This window comes from Hemiscyllium ocellatum, chromosome 16 (genome assembly GCF_020745735.1).
Source record: "Hemiscyllium ocellatum isolate sHemOce1 chromosome 16, sHemOce1.pat.X.cur, whole genome shotgun sequence".
NCBI lineage: Eukaryota > Metazoa > Chordata > Chondrichthyes > Orectolobiformes > Hemiscylliidae > Hemiscyllium > Hemiscyllium ocellatum.
In genome coordinates this window covers 48,585,118-48,607,310 of record NC_083416.1, presented here as the reverse complement: position 1 = coordinate 48,607,310, position 22,193 = coordinate 48,585,118, and the positions used below count along the sequence as shown (strand labels likewise).

The following is a 22,193-nucleotide window of genomic DNA, read 5'->3' as shown; positions in this document are numbered from 1 at the left end:
CTCACAGCTTACAGTTGGAAATCTAAAAAAAGGAAAGTCTCTCGCCTACGTACAGCTACATACATCTAACATCCATTAAACATTTTTTTCTGTGAAAATGAGCTGGTTATAAGTGATCTACAGTGACATGCATCTTATAAAATTGAAACAGTATACTTCAGTACTTGTCTTACTCAAGAACATTGATAGATCTCTTAATTTGTGAAAATCTTTTTTGGTACTCAGCAATAATGGAATATAAGAACAAGGTAATCTACTTTTAAATAGTATTGATTTTATCTGTAAATGTGTTGAATAAATCCTTAAACTTGGTACTAAGCTATGATACTAAAAAATTTGCTTTAATTTTAACTTGAGGTTTCTTCATTTGTGCAACTTCTATTTTGATGGGATTTTGAAAGAAGCCTTGACAAGGAAATAACAGCATTGATAAAGTTTTCATTTCTCTAAATATCCTCATTATCATAAGATAAAAGCAAGAAGTGTGGATGCTTGAGAGCTGAAACAAAAGTAAAATAGCTGGAGAAACTCAGCACATCTGGCCGCATCTGTGCGCAGAAAGGTAATGCTTCAAGTCAGGTGACTCTTCATTAGAATGGCCTTGAAATGTTAACTCTGCTTTCATCCTACAGATGCGGTCAGACCTGCTGAGTTTCCTCAGGATTTTTAAATTTTGACTCTCGTTATTATCTTCCTTTGTTTTGTACGTGTTTTATTTAATAGTTTCATGTTCACTGTAATGACATTTTAAAGTTTTGATGAAAGCAGCCAGCTCTGTAATCCTCTTCCCAAAGGTGCCATTCCTATTATTTGTTGCCTTTTTTTTTAAACACAAGCCTGATCCTTCTAATATTGGGAGAGGCTTCCAAATCAATTTGTGTCAACACTGCACCTCCTGAGAAAGTCTTCAAACAAACACATTCACCCTACTTTTGAGGGAAGTTTGAACTTCCAAATACCAGTTTTACTCTGGCTGGATTGTACTGAGATGGGCCAGAATCAAGGACTCTCAGATTGTTTACCTTATATTTACCCTGGTCTTCATACCAATTTACTTAGTGATTTTAATTTCAGGACTAAAGACAACTGAACAGTGTAGCTGGTACATTATGCACTTCAGCCCGTCCAGAAATATTTAATAAATATCTTTTAGTGTTCACAAATCATTTCCTATCCACTACCCAAAGACTCCCAACTGCCTCCTTCATCCCTCAGAAACACAGACAGTGCTTACTTTCTACCTCCTGTTCCAAATCAAGTGTTCATCCCCTCACACCCCCAACCCGCACATGGGCAGTGCTCACTCTCCATACTCCGTCTGCGACAGTGCTCTACCTCTCTCTCCAATCACACTGTGGAATCCGTGGCTTTTGTCCAGACAAGTCAATAGTCAGCAGAGGGTGAGTTCAGGCATTTTTTGTGTGATGAGGGGATACAAGGAGAAGGGACAGAGGCTGCACATTGAGGGAGGTAATGGCATAGCTGTTAGAGTGTGAGGTTGGGAGGTGATCACTATCCTGAGGTTTATGCTCAAAGGGTTGATCCCCCATTGGGGTAACTGCCGTTGGCGGATGAGGGTGGGGAATGAATATTTTCGTGAAGGACGGGGTGGTGAGGGTACAGGTGAATACTCTTGGGACAGTTCAGGTGAAGGAGTATTCACACTAACCAATGAAATGCCAGTCAAAGATAATTTAAAGTCAGGCCCTTGTTGAAAATATGTTTACTGTGAACCAGAGCTGGAAATTATACGATACATGGATATCTTGAGTTTAATAAAACATTAAAACTTAGAATATGGTACCTACTCCATTTTTAAAAATGGTTCAGTCTGACTTCCCCAGACTGCTCGAAGCAAGAAGGGAGCAGTTCGGAGGTGTCATTACTGGCATCTGAAGTCCTGGCCGGAAATGCAGAGCGTAGGAAAATGGGAGCAGTGTAGAACTGTTTTTCAGCGCAAGTTTCAGGCCCAAGGTGTTTGCACAGTTTAACTGAGACATCACCTCGACCATGCTTCCAGTTTTACCGGTTGCAGCCAAACTGAAGCAGCCGCCACAGCTGCTGGGAAGATAGAGTATTTGCAGTTGGGGTTTCACTGCGCTCACCCATATGCAAACGACTCACACAGCAGCAAGGACCATTAAAGGGCGACACTTTGAAAACTGGAGAAATGTACATGGTGCGATATTTATAGCAAATACTGTGTTGCAAACTTTTCTCCCGGCCCATTGTGATGGTATTCTTACTGAGTTTCAGAAGCTGGATCCTCTTGTTTTTTCCGCCTGAACTCATTGCACTGAATCGATATCGCTCATTTCATACATTTTCCGTTTATGTCAGAAATGAGTAGTTATTGATTTCTCACATTCCTGGTGGATTATCAGGGAGTTCTATTTGGTACAAAATTCAGAGCGAAGTGTGGCTGCAACAATTCGATTAGATGCACTTTTGTTTTGTTATTGCAAACGCTGCTTAATTGGAGAAAGGCGAGCTGAGAGTTTGACAGATTCACGCAGATGAAAGGGGGCAGATGAGCAAGACTGAATCGACGTCAGTGGGCTGGTGCTGCCCTGTTATAACACACACTGGTTGGGAGGTGGCGCCACAACTTGTGATAACACACACTGATCAATGTCTCATGTGCTGCGCTTATTCCCAAACCCATCTGCACCATCACAAAGCGGACAGCCAAATAGCAGCTCTCTTCCTTCTCACTCAGAAAGAGCTGACCTATCTACACAGGCGACAAGGTGAGCTGATAACGTGAATGTTGTTTCCGAATCGAGGAGTTCAATTTCACTGGTATTTGTTGGTGCTATTGCCTTTTGTGAATAAGTCCTATATTTGCAGATGCTGGCTTCTCTGATGGGTGTTTTTATCGCGGTTTGCTTCGAAGTTGAAAGCAGGCGACCAGAAGCGACCCATGCTGTCAATTTCCTGGATAATGAGAAATGGTTGACCACTGTCTCACAATATGACAAGGAGCTCAGATACTGGAACAAATTCCGAGATGTACGTACCTTAATATCTGGTCTGAAGTGGAGTTCTGTACTGTATATTCTCAGGATACGGCTGCGATGATGTAGTTAACACACACTCTGCCGTTTTACACAATAGAGATGCTGATGCTGCAATTATACTGAGGAGGAGTGAAAAGCACAATCTAATGCTTAAAATGGTACACCCGTTCCTGATGTAAATAACAAGTTAAATGTAACCGCTGTGAAGCAGATATGTTGAGTCCTTAAATCTGTTACATTTTTTGTAGTTTTGTTAGTGTAGTGCATGTTATTTCTGTATTTTCTAGTTTTAAGTTACGATTTAATAGTTCTGGTATTAAGCACGAAACCTTTTCTTTTGACTTAATGTAAAAGGTAGCCATAACCTTCAAATTCAAGTCAGCTTCACAGAGACTCATGAAATGGGCAAAAAAAAACTCAGCTTGCCTATTCACTCTTGATCCCTTCAACTGCTATTTGTATTCATGCTAAAATATATTGTGGGACATAACAGGGACATTGACTGCTGCATGTGGTCTAAACATGTGTATCATAGCTTGAAGCAAATTGCCCGTTTCATTGAAAAATAACTTTTCAATTTTTAAATTGCAATAAGGGAATTGTATTTATAGAGTGTATACACTGAACTATTGTGGAATATAATGTTTGTCCCATGAGTGGTTTGTCTGACTCATGAATGCATTGATGGACAGTTTCATTTAAAATATAAATGAAATCTGATGGTATTTGTTATATAGTTTCCTCTGAGCATACTTACAAACGTACATGAGAGTCTTAAGTTTGTATGTTGATTTTGAAGTAATTCTTATCAGGTCATGATAAATTATACCATCTCCCCACCCTAATTCTGCTCAGACAGCCCCTCAGGATCAGGGTAACTTGCTTCAGATTCAGATTGATGGCTTCTGCAATGTCTGTGAAGTGCGTGTAAATCTGCAGACTCTGCCATGTGTCTGGATGTGGTGTCAGACAGATTGCCTAGATGGCTTATTTGTAGGTTTGTGTGCAGCTTCTGATGTTTCAGCTTTGTCTGGTACCTACAGAGACAATGTGTTTGTTACCTTCCCGAATGAACCATCTATATCTTGGTTGGACACAAACCAGGGGCTCCTGTGAGTTAACTGGAATGTGTGACTTCTTCAGGGGTGAATTGATGATATTTCCCCTGTCCTGCTGGGTGTGTCCTGCCAAGGCAGAGTTCTGAGAATTAGCTTTGGGAGTCTGGTTCTGCCCAAATACTGTGCCCAAATTGGTGACAGTAGGTACAGATAACACAATTTTTAAACTATCTGACACTTGATATCTAGAGGGGAAAGGGAACTAATGGGAGGAAGTTTGTATGTATGTTTAGCAGTACATTTAAATCATGAGGCTGGTGTTGAATGAAAGTGGCTTTTGCATTGCAATGATGCAAAAAAAAACAATAAGATTGAGTCAAGGGTCAACCTGGTTCCAGAGCAGTGTTGAATGAAATTGCCTCCTTCATATAGTCACATTTCATTTTGTTACAATCTATGGATTCGGAGCATGATTAGGCCATTCAGACCCTCAAACCTGCTCTACCATTCAATAAGAGCATTTCTAATTTAATTGCTCCATTCCCCACTACCCTAATGACCTTTCACCCTTCATCAAATACTAGCTCACCACCACATTAAATTTCTAATTGGTTTCTTTCCCTGAATTTGTTATATTTAGAACAATTCATCTCCAGCTTCCAATTCCTGTTTTGTGTCTTTATCTGTCCATGTTTAATTTCAGTGTTTTATGCATTTTTGAAACTAGATTAAAGGACAATAAATCTCAGTCAAGGTTTATAAAAGTAATATCTACCTGATGAGGTGGGGAAGATGAATCAGCTTGCCTCTTTTTTTAATCCTGTCCCTGCCAGTTGCAACAGATAGTATTGTTTCTTTTCAGCACACAACTCTCGAGCATATCAAATGTCCTTCAGGAAAATGAAGGAGACAATTACCAAGGTTTACTTGGATGAACGAAAGGAATTTTATTACCTCCTAACACTCATAAAAGTAATTTTAAAATGACATCATAGATACAAACACCAGGAATAGGTTTATTTTTTTTACAAAAGAGTGATGCAGATAGGGAGAAATAAGGTAACACAGTGTAAGAGTCACTAGGGTTTTGGAGATATTAGATTTTAAACCTGCAACTACTGTTGATTGATTGTTGACTTGTAGCTATAGCAGTAGCAGAATGTACCAGTATCTTCAGGTTTTAGTAAAAACGTTTGTTTTCCCAAGTTACTCTTTCTCTTGGTGCTGATTTCCAAGGTGATGAGAGAATCAGACTAAGAGAAACAATTGCAGCTTTTGTTGTCAATTGATTCATTTTCATTCTCATTGCTTTGTTGCTCAAAAGCAACAGTTGAAATCTAGTTCAGTGTGTATTCCAGATGTAATTTCATTGTGTTTCCAAGCTGATGTGAGTCTTTCATCATACTGTCTCTGAAATTATTATAAATGTGTGAATAAACACAAGAAATAAATTTCTTGAAGCTGAGAGAGTAGCCTGGTTTTTACTTTGTTTAGATAAAAATAGGAATTTCAGTACAGATGGTTTAATTTATTCCATATGGACTCATGAAGCTTGTCTCAGCCTCAGCCTCGCTGTGTAACCTCTGCAGTCATTTTAGATCTCTGCTTCTTCCTTTTTAAAGACTATTTGAATCCATGAAAGACCTCATTTATAACAAGCGTGTGATGAAAGTTCAAATTCAGTAGTCGATATTTATCATGATCATTAAATATCTGCGCCATGAAAAACAGATGTGAATAATGTTTTCAGTCAGTATTCCATTACAGGGCCATTCTTAAATAGCAGTGCAAGAATGGGAATAACAATATATACATACTACACTCTCTTTGGCTTAACCTGGGTTAGTCACCTGCTTTGGGATTTGTAACTGCACTTGTTCCCTGCCTCTTCCCAAGTTTTTACAGTTCACTGCCAATTTCTATAACCCACCTACAAGATTCTGATATTTTGACAGATTTGATATCCAATAGGTGGTAATATGTTTTTTTCTCTCTTGGTAGAGTGTCTTTACTGCATCCTGCACTTCACTCTTATCCAACATTGCACCGACCCAACTAATTAAAAAATGTTGTGTTCCTTTGATTCTCTGGTGGGTAACTCAGTTTTTACCTCACTGCTATGCCTCTGCTGGCCTCCACCAGTGGTGCCTGTTATAAGGTAAGTTCTGTTTCCTATTCTTTTTGTTCCAGGTATTTATTTTACTCTGTTCTATTTTCCCTGGAAAACTACAGCCATCAGCCGGATGTTCAACTTTTGGTATAAGCCCCTTTGTATCGTTCACTCAACAAAGCTTCACTTTCATTTTCTCCTGGCCTGCCTCAGGACTTCTCTGATTCTCCATAAAGATATACATTCACTAGATCACTATCTTTGACCTCTCATCCTTTGTCATCTTCCCTGGCATTTTCTTGCCTTTTTAAATAACTAATGGCATGTTTTATCTCAGTTTAATTCAAATGGTATTGCCTGAGCCACTGCATACCTCATGGTTTTTGCAGCCTGCTGTGGGACTTACAGACCTTTCTCAGTTTCAGGCCTTTCTGAGCTTGCTGCTGGCTTTCTCCGCCCATTCAGCCTCTCAACTGTCCTTTTCTGTTTGGCAAATGTGTTTTGCCAAAGCCAAACTATTCCTCAATATGATGTCTATCCCTGGCATTGAAAAGCTTGGGATTACTCCCACTGTAAGCAGACCCCATAACAAATACACTCTGTAAGTAAGCATTAACAATTGGCAACTCTATACTCTTTCCCATAAGCCTTTTGTTTAGCATCACAATTGAACTTATTTTGCTTCCAAGTGGGAAATCTTTTTTTTCCCCACTAACAAGGTCTGTGAGAACCCAATGTCCAAGAATGCTGATTTTTCTCCCTGGCTGTTTGAAGTAGTCAGTGAGCACCATTCCTTTGACTATAGTCTACTGACAGCTGACCTTAGCAACAGTCATACCTGAGCAGACATTGGCCATCTTTAATGCTACAGACACTCATGTGTCGCTTGAGTTTCAGGGGAATGTTGGAGCCAAGAACTTCCTTTCATATTTTCAGCAGTACGGTTTTCCATGGGATCACTTAATAGTTGGGATAGTTCTGTATTTTTTGTCTGGTCTCCCTTTTCTTTCCAGCTTGCCCAAGAAGTATTTAACTCACGATGACCTCACTGTGTCCTGTGATGGTTCCCAGATCCCAGCTTCTCTGAGTTTAATGGTCTATATGCTAACCCTTAGTTATCAACAAGAATTGCTGCCTGCCTGGGTCATGCTTCCCTTTAAGTGTGTCTGGGTTAGTTTAATAAGTGTATTGCATTTTTGAACTCCTTGAGGAAAAATATCTCCTGAAGGCTTTCATGGCTGGCCTCAATTTTATGTGCCTACTGCTCAAAATAGAGCTGCTACAGGCTGTTTATGAGGTATGTAACTTTTTTTTGCCTCTGGCACTAGCTGGTACACATTTAAAATAGCCCCTATTGCCGTATCACAGCCAATGACACTCTCCTCAGGCAAGAGAGCATAAAAGTTGACCTTTTCTTGTCAACCTGCTCTGTAATGGCTATGTCTGTTGTTAGACTGGCCACTTTAACTGCTGTGTTAACCATTCCAACCTGAAGCATCCAAATCTCCTTTATCAAATGTAAGAGTTAAATGGACAAATCTATATTGTTCAAACTTCACGTCTTTATAGTACTACCAAAGAACTGTCTTAACTTCTCTTCTCAACTCAAGCTATTCAATATGAATGCCTTTTTTCTTTCATTTTATTTTTTTTTGGAATTCTCCTTACTTATTAGATTAGATTACTTACAGTGTGGAAACAGGCCCTTCGGCCCAACAAGTCCACACCGACCCGCCGAAGCGCAACCCACCCATACCCCTACATATACCCCTTACCTAACACTACGGGCAATTTAGCACGGCCAATTCACCTGACCCGCACATCTTTGTGACTGTGGGAGGAAACCGGAGCACCCGGAGGAAACCCACGCAGACACGGGGAGAACGTGCAAACTCCACACAGTCAGTCGCCTGAGGCGGGAATTGAACCCAGGTGCCTTTCCCTTTGTGCTCACTTCTCTCTCTCTCTCTCTCTCACACACACACTCACTCACTCTCTCTCTCTCTCTCTCTCACACACACACACACACACACACACACACACACACACACACTCTCACTCTCTCTCTCTTTCTCTTTCTCTTTCTCTTTCTCTTTCTCTCTCTCTCTCTCTCTCTCTCTCTCTCTCTCTCTCTCTCTCTCTCTCTCTCTCTCTCTCTCTCTCTCTCTCTTCCCCCCCCCCCCCCCCCCCCCCCTTTCTGTTCTTGGATTCTGTTTCATCATTTCTGTGTTGGAAATCTAATCACTGCTCCAGTTTTAATTGACCCATTAATCTATTCATCTTTAGATATTTCACCACCTGTTTTGTAATCTTGCTTTCTCAGGCTTTTGGGGAGAACTCTAAGTGCATAACTATCCCTTTTAATTCTTCCAAGGGATGGCTTTTAGTTTTTAATAAAATGTTTCATTCTGCTCTATGAAAGCATTAATATCAAGCATAGAGTCTTTTTTAATAGTTTATATTCTTACACTGAAGAAAATCACTGTGTAGTATTGTACTTAGAAAACAAACACCGTGTTTGAACAAACAATTTAATTGCCCCTACTCCAACTCTTTCACCACTTCACTTGGAAAGTACTGGGTGAAATCCCAAATTTGTTAAAACTGGGTGAGGAGGTGGAATCTGTTAAACTTTTGCAGTTTGATTGCAACAAATATTGTTTTTTTTTTCAGTGGGCTGTTATTACATTTTAATTAAAATGCCTCTTGCTAGAATATGAGCCAATTATTGATTTTTCATTGTGTGAGAAAAAGAGGAATTTTGTTGCCCTATAAAAGTGATATCTAGCACACACAAATACAGGTAATATTTTTTTTAAAAGAAGATGGCACAGACAAGGAGAAATAAGGTTACACGGGTTAAGAGTCCTTAGAATTTCTGTGTTATGTATTAAACCTGAGGCCATGTTGATTAAATGTTGACTTGTATCCACAGCAGTAGTAGAATTTGTAGATATCTTGATCTCTCTGTGAATAGTTGCTTTGTCAAATTGCTTTTTCACTTGTACTGTTCTTGGAGATGATGAGATAAACTGGCAGGGAAGTAGAGTTCCAATGCTTTGTGTCACTGATTCAATTTTACTTCTTCCTACTTCACTGCTCGAAAGCAGGTTTTGGGAAATAGATCAGTATTTATTTCAGAGACTAGCTCTATTGCCTTTCCAAGTTAACTAACTAGCATTTTCCTAATATATAATTCAGACTTGTATGATTATTTAATCATACAAGTCTGAATTAAACAGGAGAGGCACCTCTCTTGGTGCTGACTCAGTTGTCTGATCTTGAAGTCTTTAGATAAAAATAGTAAGTTCAGTGGAGGTACTTTAGCTTATTTTACATACGTCTCATGAAACATGCTTCAATCTGTGGTCAGATGACCACTGCAGTTATTTCAGATTCAGCTTCTTACTTTTAAAAAAAAATACATTTTAGTTCATAAAGGGTCTCAGTTATAATAATCTGATGATAAAAGTTCAGATTTGAATAACCATATTTAGCACTAATTCAAGGCTGATTGCTGCATAATAGTACAAGGTATCAATTCTAACTAAGGATTGTTGATAGTGTTGTAAAGCACTATAGTAAAGCTCAAGCAGTTATTAACTCATCCTAAATATGAGACTATTGCCCTGCCTTAATATCAATCCAAATATCTATTTTTTTATGAACATGATTATTTCCTGGAATGCATGTTATCAATATGTATCGGTGTCTACACAACTATTTATTGTTGGAAAGTTTATCAGACACCATCGGGTTGCTTCAATGGCCTGAAGAAGCCTTGAGGCATTTTAAAATGCCTTTGAAGAACTTTAGTGTGTTATGGAAGAAGGGATTAGGATATATGCTTATCAAACCACAGACACAACTGCATGTGATGACGCTTTCTTCAAAACTTTAACTCTGAAGGAGAATTTTCTAGTGAACATTTTAAGATCATCATTGACTTCCAATTAGATATCACTGTTTGGAAGATTATTCTTAAATAGAAGTAAATTGTGTATCACCTGAAGTCTCCCTTAACTGACTGAAAGACTGGTATAACATTTGCAGTGTAGATACTAATATGGAAACAATGCTGCTGGAGTGAGAGAAGAGATTGCTGGCTATAGATGTGCCCTGGGCATACTATTTGCCCAAGCACTGGCACTGCAGAGCAGCTTAATTAAAAAAAAGTCCCTCCAGCTTTCACCCCTTCACTATCTTTGCCATATCATTTGCTCAATGCCAACCTATGTCCAATCTACCTATCCCTGGACCCTTCCAGCATCCTTAACTACCCAGTGCTGCTCTATTCACTGCCATGACCCCCCAGAGCTTGAACAGAGAAGTCAAGACTCTGATGGAATACCCCCACTTGCTTGGACGAATGTGACTCCAACACTCAAGACTCAACACTGTCCAGCCGCTTGATTGGCTCCTCATGCGCAAACATTCATTCCGTTCACTTCCATTGCTTATTATTAACAGTGTGCACCATCTACAAGATGCACTGCAGAAATTCACCGAGGATCCTTAAACAGCACCTTTCAAACCCATTAGCATCTAGAAGGACAAGGGCAGCAGGTATATGGGAACACCATCACCTACAAATTCCCTTAAAGCCACTCACCATCCTGACTTGGAAGTGTATTGCCATTTTTTTAATGTTGCTTGCTGGTCCAGCCAGTGATGCCCGCAGTCTCGGCATGAATCCTTTTTTGCGAAAACGCTCATTATCCTGTGCCTGTTTATGCTCCTGTACCGTCATCCTTTATAGCCCCATTCCAATGTGGTGCCAATCTGAAGCTACCCCTGCCTCCTACCATGCCTTTCCCTCTCTCTATGCCAGCTTTCCTAGAATCCACCACAGTCAAACTTCGGGAGCTATGGAGTTAGAAGATAAAATTATATATTTGTTAATGATGTTACTAGCTTATAAAGCACTCTTGCTGAAATAAGGAAAAAAAGACATTCCCCAACTAATCTCTAATAAAAAAAAACAAACCTTGGTATTCTAAGTTGTTTGACAGCTTTGACGTTTCCAATGGGTGGATGCATTCTTCTTTGCAAATTCGTGTCCACCTTTCACAATCCTAAAGGGTACTTGATCTCTGAACCAAGGGCATACAATTTCCAGACCTGTCTCTTTGGAGAATATCTACAGGATTTCCTCACCTCTCCAGCCCTGCTGTCCAAAATAACTTCACTGCAACTGACCTGGTCTACTCTGCATTTTCCAGGTTCCAAACACTGGGGATAGCAACACTGAATTGAAGTGGAGACAGTCAGCCATTGTGTCTGACCTAAACATGTGTGAAACCTGAAACTGCTTGAGTCAGGATTCCAGATGTGCAGGAATTTTGGACATTTTTTACTAGGATAAAGGTAGTCTCTGTCATGGCAAAAATCTAAGCCATAATCAGGAATAGAAGACTTAAAATGGGGGGAGATCTAGGTGGAGAATGCCATCCCATTATGAATCCCAGATAGTGGATCCATTAAATAAAATGGATTTACCCATTATCATCTTCAACTCTGATTTTTAGGAAAAGCACATTAGGCCAAAAATCAGTGTGCTTCCCAGACCCACTGAGAAATGAAAATGTTATAAAAGTAACAATGTTTGAATTAAGATCAAAGGAGTTCAAGTTTGAAGTCACGTGTGAAGAAGTAAGCTGTAGAGCAGCTAGCTGTGGTAAAATTGTATGTTTATGCCAATATTTAAACTTTCCACAACATAAGCATTGAAACCATTTGTGACAAAAATTCATATCTCTGTAAATATTAAACTGGTGATTTTGTCTACATTTAAAAGGGTAATAGAAGTAGAATCTGTTAAATGTATTTGTTTCCCAGAATTGTTTCTTTTCAAATAAAATAATATCAGCCTTATCTTGAAAAATTCATTTCAAAACTCAGAGAGACCAATCACAGGGATTCAATATGAATATGAGTAAGTGGTGCACTTCATTAAAAAAAATCTAATTTCATTTTTGAAAAGAAATGGAAGACTTTCATAATGTTAGTTTTTCAATAAAAAGTTGAATGCATATGTTATTAATTATCAGAATAAATTTTTTCTCCCGCTTAGTAGCAAAGCCCATTATCACAATGGCAGCATAAACATGTAAAACTGGTTTAAAAATGTAGACGTTACAAATGGAGGCCACTCGGCTAATCATGGCTGTTGGCTGAAAAAGAGCAATCTCGTTTAATTGCAGCAGTTGGTAGGTTAGTCTGTGGATTTGGGTAATTCAAGCACATATCAAGTATTTTTTTCAATGCGGTGAGTGTTTGCCTCTACTTCCCATCTGGCATTTTCTTACCATCCACTGGATGAATAAAATTCCTCACTTCTCACTAATACTTCTGCCAAATTCCTTCAAGATATGTGACTTGATATTTGATCTCTCTGCTGAGTGAAATATGTTCTTCGCATCCACCTAATCTAGACACCTCCTAACTTTTTTCCACCTCATTGAATCTCCCCTCAGTCTCATGTCCCGAACAGAACATCTCAATCTTATCCACTCTTTTCGCACAGCTGAAGATCTTCACTCTTGATGGCATCCTGTAAATCTTATCTGTATCTTCAGTAACGTAATCACATCCTCCTGATAATGTGATCTATATACCGTGCTCTTGCTGTAGCCCAGCTTTAGTGTTTTATATAGTATTAGTGTTACTCTTCTGTTTTTGTATACAATGGCACTGTTAATAAAGGATATTATTAAAGGAAATTGGGTGGCATGGTGGCTCAGTCCCAATTCTGGGTTCTGTCAGGTGTCTGTGTGGAGTTGCACATTCTCCTGGTGTGTGGGTGGGTTTTCTCTGGGTGCTTCAGTTTTCTCTCTCCATCCAACGATGTGCAGGCTGAGTGGTTTGGCCATGAGAAATGCAGGGTTACAGGGAAAGGGTGGGCGTGGGGAGGGGTGTGCCTGAGTGGGATGCTCTTCAGAGAGTCGATGTGGATTCAATGGGATGAGTGGCTTGCTTCCACACTGTAGGGATTCTATAATTCATATTCCTTCTAACCACCTTATTTCCCTATCCTGCCCCTTTCGGGGATCTGTGGACATGCACTTTAAGGTTCCTCTGCTTCTTTGATCTTTGTCATTTCATACATTTATTGTGTTATCTTGTGTGTTGCTGCGCACCCCCATCCCAAAAACGTGTTTCCCCATACTTCTCTGGATTGACTTCCACTTATTAACCAATTCGTCATTAATTTCCAACAATCTGTAGTTTTGTGCCTCCCTACTCCTTCATGTCTTTAGTGACGATGTTGGTGGAGGCGAGTTGGTGCTGGAGAATGGTGACTCATTGTTCCAGGGGCTACAGTTCAGCAGCGTGGACTCGAGGCATGGGAGTGGAGGGGCTCAGATCCAGCCCATGGCTGAGCTAGAAACAGGAGCTGTTCCAAAGGCCACCTAACTTTCTTGGGATAAGATGAACTTTATTGTTTTATTTTTTCTGGCTTTATTTTCTGCGTTTTGTTTTTTTTTTGTGTTTTAAGTTGGCGCCAGGGAGTGGTGACACCAACCAACACTTTCACTGCATTTGTAATAAATACATGTGACAATAAATAAACCAAATAAATCAGGATAATTCAGTTGTTTACATTTCCTCCAAATTATTTATGTGACGATTTCTTGGTCAATTGTCCTGTCACTGAGCATGACCTATCTTTGGTGATTGGTCATTTGATGCCTGAATAAGTAAGCTCTTCCTGTTGCCCCTGAGGTTATTTGTAAATATTCCTTAAAACGTTATTTGAGTATTGGTTCTAGTTGTTTTCCTATAGATACTTTGATTGAAGTAGGAGCCAGAGTAAGCCAATTTAGTCCATTGAAACTGATTTGCCTTTCAGTTATGATCATGGCTGAACCCATCTCAATGGCATTTCCCAACTTTCTCCCCATACCCCTTGATGCCTTGACTACCTAAAAATTTTCTTGAATATACCCATTGACATAGCACCCACAGCCTTCTGCAGTAACAAATTCCACAATTTGGCCATTCTTTGAGTGAAGAAATATTTCCTCACTTCAGTCCTAAATGGCCTACTCTATACCCTGAGGCAATGTCTCCAGTTCTAGACCCTCAAACAGGTGAAACACTTTCCTTGCATCTAGTCTGACTAGCCCAGTTAGAATTTTATACATTTCAATCAGATCACCTTCATCCTTCTAAACTTTAATGATTACAGACCTTAACGAGCCAAGCTGTATTTATTCAATAGTTCTGCCATTGTTGGTATTGGCTCAGTGAACTTGTGCTACTCTCCTCTATGGCATACACATCCTATTTCAGGTAGGGAGATCAAAACTGCGTACAGTGCTGCAGGTGGAATCTCAGCAAGGCCCTGTCTAACTGCAGTAAGGTAGCTCTCCTTCTGAATTCACATCCTCTTTCACTGGAAGCCAACATATTGTTGCCTTCCTAAATGTCGCTGCACCTGCCTGTTCACTTTCCTGATGAAGGGCACCAGCCCGAAACGTCGATTCGCCTGCTCCTTGGATGCTGCCTGACCTGCTGTGCTTTTCTGGCAACACACTCAACACTGTTCACTTTCATTGACTGGTATACAAGGACACTTTGATCTCTTTCTGCATTCACATTCCCAGTTATATCACCATTCATGTTGTAAAGGAACCTTGATTATCTGAAGGATGTGAGCGGGAGTATTTCGGTCTGTTAATCGAATTCTGGATAATTGAATGCCAGATAACATAGTTTAGCCGAGCATTGGGACATTGCCAAAAGAAGTTTTTAATCAATCAAAGCAAGCAAATAATAATAATGAATTACTTTATTGGTCTAAATCAGAAAATGAGGCAGGAATAGAAGGTAATTTCAAATTGTAGTCACATGCTGCAGCTAATCTCAATATAACAGATGGTAAGATGCTAGGTTGTAGAAGACAGATTGGCGAGAGTAGAATTCTAGATGAATAAGGGGTTAGATAACAGGGTTAGGATACTAGACAAATAGGGGAAGAGTGCAAGGTAAATAGAGTGCCAGCTTACTCCGGTTAGGGTGCCAAGTTGATAGAATTCCAAGTGGGAAGCGGATAGGATGTCAGATGGCAAGGATCCAGCAGGGGTTTGAAGCCCTGGTTTGGTGCCAGTCAGGGTCTGGAGTATAAATAGTCTGGGGGAGGTGGATGTGCTAAGTACGGGGTCATGAATTAAGTATGGGGTCAGTTTAATCATTACTTAGGATTAGACTATGCATTTAATAGTCTAACTTTTCTTGATGAACAATTTACTTAATTTCAACAGAACTTGCCAAAGTCTACAAGTTACATGGGAACTTTGGAGGGTTCCTGGCATAGAGGAATTTCCCAACAGAATACTTAATTTTCCCTTAATTTAATTTATGGGTCATTCCTTCAGAATGTAGTAAGATGGGAATTCCAGAGAGTGCCCATGTGTAACTCCCGTCTACATTGGAATAACAACTGTCTGGCCAGTGGGAAATTTGGGCCTGTTTTATATTGGCTGTTTGTGTAATTCCTTCTTATTTTTGTGCTCTACCTTAATGCACTCAATACCTTAGTGCTGCATTGAGAAAATTGTAATTTTCAATGTACATTTTAATGTCTATCACACTGATCTCACCATAGACAATTTATGGTCATAAGTCACACAACACCAGATTATAGTCCAACAGGTTTATTTGAAATCACAAGCTTTCACATTGCCCTTTGTCAGGTGAGGTGGAGCAAAGAAACAGTGCTCTGAAAACTTGTGATTTCAAATAAACCTGTTAGACTCTAACCTGGTGTCATGTGACTTCAGACTTTGTCCACCCCAGTCCAATACTGGCACCTCCATGTCATTGATGATTTATGTACAGTTTCAGCATTTCTGTTTACAATATCTAACAATGGACAGTTTGGGGCAGTGTTAATGCTGATCAACCTTCTTAAGCTCCTTTTCATATAAAGAGAAGGGTTGAGTGATACTGATGACTGATCAAGCTGTACATTAGAAAAGTAGTTGGGTGCTTTGAATTAATACAGAATACGCAATTAATTTTCACTGAGTTTGCATTTTTTTATTGTTTAGATGATTATGAAGGAATAATAATTCCATTTTCACTGGAATTCTAATGTTTATATTCTGCTGAATAGAGGATATTCATGTGAAGCATCAAATGATGGGTTAGTTCTGAAACTCATAAGTTTTAATAAATTGGCTGATTAATTAAATTGATGAGGCTTTCATAATAGAATTATAAAACAACTGTGCTTAGCAGATGCTTTAAAATTAATCAGCCTCTTTGTGAATGAGCTGAAGCGAACTAAAAACCAGAGTCAACTTGCCAACCAGTCAGCATTCTCTTCTCATGCAGGATTAAATTGTTGTTCCCTTTGGAATTTGGTGTTCTTGTGATTCAGTCCTGATGAGCACAAGACAGAAAGCTTCACTAACCTGTTTTTTTTCTTCCTCAGCAGTACTCAAATTCTGTATTGCCAAGCAATTAAAAGTTATACAGAAGTACATATGTTGGAAATCTGAGACAAGAACTGAAATTACTGGGAAAATTCAGCTGGTATGGGAGGATGTTTGTAGAGAACACCACAGCCACTTCTGCTCCTAAAGATGTCACTCACCTGGACACCGATGACTCCATAGCCTTTGTCACTTCCGCCACTAGTAACGTCAGTCACCAGAAACCAGTATGCAACATCACTGCCAGCATGTGTGACGTCACTTCTGCCCTCGTGGACACTACTTTAGGCCCCATTCCACCCTCATTGTGAGTGTCACTTCCATTGGTGACATCACTCCTGACCCTATAATCACACCCACTCAAGTGACTGTCTCTGCCCCTGCACCCAGCTCCAACCCCATCCCAGATTGTAGCTCCCAGCCCTGCTGTGTCTGTATTATTCCCCTAGACCTCTCCCTCACTGAGGATGAATGTGTAAATCCTCAGCAAAGGCCTCACCTTCATCCCTCTATGCTCCCAGATTAATGAGTTCGACACGTGTCGCGACTTGAACATTTCGATCGCCATCTCCAGCCCACTTTTTCAATCATGATTCCTGCCCACCCAATGAAGAAGCCTTTTCTCACCTCCAACGCACTCTGTCCACCTGTACACCCCTTACTGGCCTGTTTCCTGCCCTCGATCTCTTCATTTCTAAAGGCTGCCATGACGTCGACCTCCTCAACCTGTCCACACCCCCTCACCCACTCCAACCTCCTGCCCTCACAATGCGCAGCCCTCCATTTTGTCCATTCCAATCCCAACATCACCAATTAACCTGCAGACAAACTGGGTGCTGTGGTAGTTTGACGCACCGACCCCTACACTGCTGAAGTCAGGCGCCAACTCAAAGACACCTCCTCCTACTGTCCCGTCAACCATGATCTCACCTCCCATCATCAAACCATCATCACCTCTGGGCGTCTCCCATCCACAACCTCCAACTCATCGTCTGTGAACCCTGCACTGCCCGATTTTACCTCCTACTGAAGATTCACAAACCTGACTGCCCCAGTCGACCCATCATCTCAGTCTGCTTCTATCCCACTGAACTCTTCTCTCCATACCTTGACACCATCCTGTCCCCCTTAGTATAGGAACTCTCCACAGACTTTCCTTTCCCCGGCCCCCTACGCCGCATCTTCACAATGGACATCCAGTGCCTGTACACAACCATCTGCCACGATGAAGGCCTCCAAGCCCTCTGTTTCTTCCTCTCATGCTGTCTCAACCAGTACCCTTCCACTGACACCCTTATGCGCCTGGCTGAACTGGCCCTCACCCTTAACAATTTCTCCTTCCAATCCTCCCACTTCCTCCAAACCAAAGGGCAGCCTAAGACACCCTCATCGGCCCCAGCTATCCTACCTCTTTGTCGAATACATGGAACAGGCCATTTTCCATGACTGTATTAGCACTACCTCATGCTCCCATGAAGAGGTTGAACAGTTCATCTATTTCATTAACACCTTTCACCCTGACCTCAAATTCACCTGGACCATGGCGGACATCTCCTTCCCCTTCCTGGACCGCTCCATCTCCAGCTCCGCCAATCGACTAACCACTGACATCTACTACAAGCCCATCGACCCACACAGCTACCTCCTCCCACCCTACCTCCTGTAAAAATGCCATCCCTTATCCCCAATCCCTCTGCGTCTTCCGCATCTGTTCCCAGGATAACCAATTCTACCTTAGAAAATCCCAGATGGCCTCCTTCTTCCAAGATCTCAACTTCCCTTCCCATGTGGTCAATGATGCCCTCCAACATATCTCCTTCACTTCCTGCACCTCCACCCTTGAAAATCCACCTCTCCCAATGCAACAAGGGTGGAACCTTCCTGGTCCTCACCTTCCACCTCAAAGGCCTTTGTATACATTGCATCATCCTCTGCCATTTCTGCCACCTAAAAAAAGACCCCTCCAGCAGAGATATATTTCCCTCCCTACCCCTATCAGAATTCCAGAGAGATCATTCCCTCCATGACTCCTTCGTCAGGTCCACGCCAACCCCCACCCCACCAGCCCACATCCCACTCCTGGCACCTTTCCCTGCCACCACAGGAAGTGCAAATCCTGCTGCTACACCACTCCCCTCACCTCCGACCAAGGCCCCAAAGTGCCCTTCCACATCCGACAGAAATTTACCTGTATTGCCACCAATGTCATTTACTGTATCCATTGCACCTGACATTAGGGAGGGGTGTATTTTCTACATTCTTCTCTACATTAGGGAGACAGGATACCAACTTGCGGATTGTTTTAGAGAACATCTCTGGGACACCCACACCAACCCATCCCACTGCCCTTTTGCTGAACACTTCAACTTGCCTTCCCACTCCGCCAAGGACATGCAGGTCGTGGGCCTCCTCCATTACCAAACCCTTACCACCTGATGTCTTGGGACCCTGCAGCCACTCGGAATCAATGTGGATTTAACTAGTTTCCTCATTTCCCCTCCCCCTACATTATCCCAGTCCCAAACCTCCAACTTGGCACCATGCTCTTAACCCGTCCATCAACTTTCCCACCTATTCGCTCCACCCTCTTCTCTGACCTATCAACTTCTCCCCCACCTTCATCTACCTATCGCACTGTCAGTTACCTTCCCCCCCAGTTCCATGCCCTCCCATTTATCTCTCAGCCCCCCGGCCCACAATTCTCATTTCTGATGAAGAGCTTATGCCTGATACATCTATTCTCCTGCTCCTCAGATGCTGCCTGACCTGCTTGGCTTTTCCAGCACCACACTCTCAACTCTGATCTCCAGCATCTGCAGTCCTCACCTTCTCCCTCTATTAAGTTTCATGTCCAGTGACACTCCTTCAGAACTAAAAGCTTTGCAACTTGCAGTTCTGAAGAAGAGTCACTGGACCTGAAACCTAACTCTAATTTCTCTCCACAGACAATGCCAGGCCAACACATCATTCTTTAACACTTCTGCCAGCTCCAACTAGATCACCAAGAACACCTTCCCTTGCCTCTCTGCTTTCCACAAGGATCATTCGCTTTGCCAATTCTTGGTTTGTGCCACTTTCCCCACCAACACTCCCCCCACTCACAGTCCACACCCCAAACCCCCAGATACCTTCCCCTGCAAGCAGAAAAGATGCAAAACTAGTTGGCACACCAACCCCCTCACTTCCATCCAAGGCCCCAAAGATTTCTTCCAGGTGAGACAGAGGTTCACCTGCCTCTCCTACAACCTACCTCACTATATCCAGTGCTCCTGATGTGGTCTTCTCTACATCGGGGAGACTAAACGTAAACTTAGGGAATGGTTCACCGACCATCTCAGCCAGGTCCACAGGGGCCAACCAGACCTCACACTCACAGCCCATTTTAGTTCCCCTTCCCACTCCCTTTCTGACATGACCATCCTTGGCGACCTCCATTGCCACAGCGAATCAGACCGCAAATTGAAGGAACGACACCTCATTTTCCACCTGGGCAGCCTACAGCTCAGAGGACTCAACATTGAATTCTCCAATTTCAAATAACCTCCCTTCCCATTCCCTGACTCCCTTCCCTTCCCCTCCCCCTCCTTTCCATTCCTCTCAGCTACCAACCAGATTCATTCGACCCATCGACCAACCAGGCCACCCCCTCGATGTGTCTTCACCTATCCCACTTCATGACCCTGGTTCCCCCCCCATCTTCCTCTGCAACTCCCCCCACTCCCAAATCCACTCCTGAAGAAGGGTTACACCCGAAACGTCGACTTCTTTGCCTCCTGACGATGCCTGACTGCTGTGTTCTCCTCCCCTCCTGCTTGTCTATCTGCTGAGTTTTCTCGGCAATTTCTGTTTTTGTGAATAAAATTGTTAACATGTCTGGCCATCCAAGATAACAACCTTCATCGCTGTCTGCATTGTTACCCATCCCTAACAACAACCTAGAATCACAGCGCAATGAGAACCTTCCTGCCCCGTGGCAGTATTTGGTTATCTTTGTCTACAATGTTCCTTTAATCTTTATTTGAAATCCTAACTTAGCACTTAAACCTTCAAGGCAGAAGTTATATTTTCTGAGATTTATTTTATTGATTTGACCAGCCTTGTACTCTTGTTACAAACTTTTTTTATCCGCTTGTGGGATGAGTGTGTCGCTGGCTGGCCAACATTTATTTCCCGACCCTTGTTTTCCTTGAGATGGTGGTGTTGCGCTGCCATTTTGAACTGCTGCAATCCATGTGCTGCAGGTATACTCTCAATACCCTCAGGAAGGGAATTCCAGGGTTTTTACCCAATGCCAGTGAAGGAACACCGATATATTTCCAAATCAAGATCGTGAATGGCTTGATGGGGAACTTGCAGGTGGTGGTGTTCCCATGTTTCTGCTGTCCTTGTCGTTCTATGTGGAAGTGGTCGTGGATTTGGAAGGTGATGTATAGGGACATTTGGTGAATTTCTGAAGTGCTTCTTGTAGGTGGTACTCCATGTTGGTACTGAACATTGGTGGTGGAGGGAGTGAATGTGGTACCAGTCAAGAAGGCTGCTTTATCCTTCATGGTTTTAAGCTTCTAGAGTGTTGTTGGAGCTGCACCCATCCAAGATAAGTGGGGAATATTCCACCACTCCTGACTTGAGGCTTGTAGATATTGGATGAGTGCCACTGATTTTATATGGCAATTGAGTTGGGTACAGTGATAACACTATTGAATGTCAGGTGGTGATGGTTAGATTGTCTCCTTTTGGAGATGGCCTTAGCCAGGCATTTGTGTGGCATGAATTTTACTTTCCACTTGTCAACCGAAGCCTGAGTATTGTCCAGATCATGTTTGCATTTGAACGTGGACTGCTTCAGTGTCTGAGGAATCACATGTGGTACTGAACATTGTGCAATGATCAGTGAAAATCCCTTCTTAGAGTCATAGAGCTGTACAGCACAGAAACAGACCCTTCAGTCCCACTCGTCCATGTCAATCAGACATCCTAAATTAATCTAGTCCCATTTGATAGCACTTGGCCCATATTCCTCTCAACTCTTCCTATTCATATACCCATCCAGATGCCTTAGTCACTATCTAAGATCTCAAGTGTTCCTTCAATTCTGACATAATGAGCATCCATGATTTCCATTGCTCCACTGTTGGTGGCCATGACATCAGTTGCTTAGATCCAGGACTCTGGAATTCAGTTGCAAGATTTCCCCATGCCCCAGCTCCACACCCTCTTCCATGTTTAGAAGCTCCATCTCCAGCATCACTCCTTCGGTCCAATCAGTCCATGCCGAACAGAATCCCAAACTAAACTAGTTCCCACCTGCCCCCTCCTGACCCATAACCCTCCAAAGCTTTCCTATCCAGGTATCTTTCCAAATGTCTTTTAAATGTGTAATTGTAACCACATCTACCACTTTTTCTGGAAGTTCATTCTACATGCAATCCACCCTCTGGGTAAAAAGATTGCCTCATGTCTTTTTAAAATCTCTCTCCTCTCACCTTTAAAAACATGGCCTCTTGTCTTAATTCCCACCCCCACCTATCCTCGGGAAAAGACAACTACCATTAACTGTATCTAT

The 22,193-nt window shown here is 41.8% G+C and overlaps 1 protein-coding gene across 1 annotated transcript in view; it reads left to right on the top strand.

The window, feature by feature from the left end:
* The first annotated feature begins 2,327 nt into the window (after positions 1 to 2,327).
* spock1 (SPARC (osteonectin), cwcv and kazal like domains proteoglycan 1) overlaps positions 2,328 to 22,193 on the top strand; it is a 533,327-nt gene continuing 513,461 nt past the window's right edge. Inside the window, exons 1-2 of the mRNA XM_060836813.1 lie at positions 2,328 to 2,750; positions 2,851 to 3,012. Of these exons, the coding sequence (XP_060692796.1) occupies positions 2,851 to 3,012 (162 nt within the window). The 5' untranslated portion in view covers positions 2,328 to 2,750. The remainder of the gene's footprint in view (positions 2,751 to 2,850; positions 3,013 to 22,193) is intronic.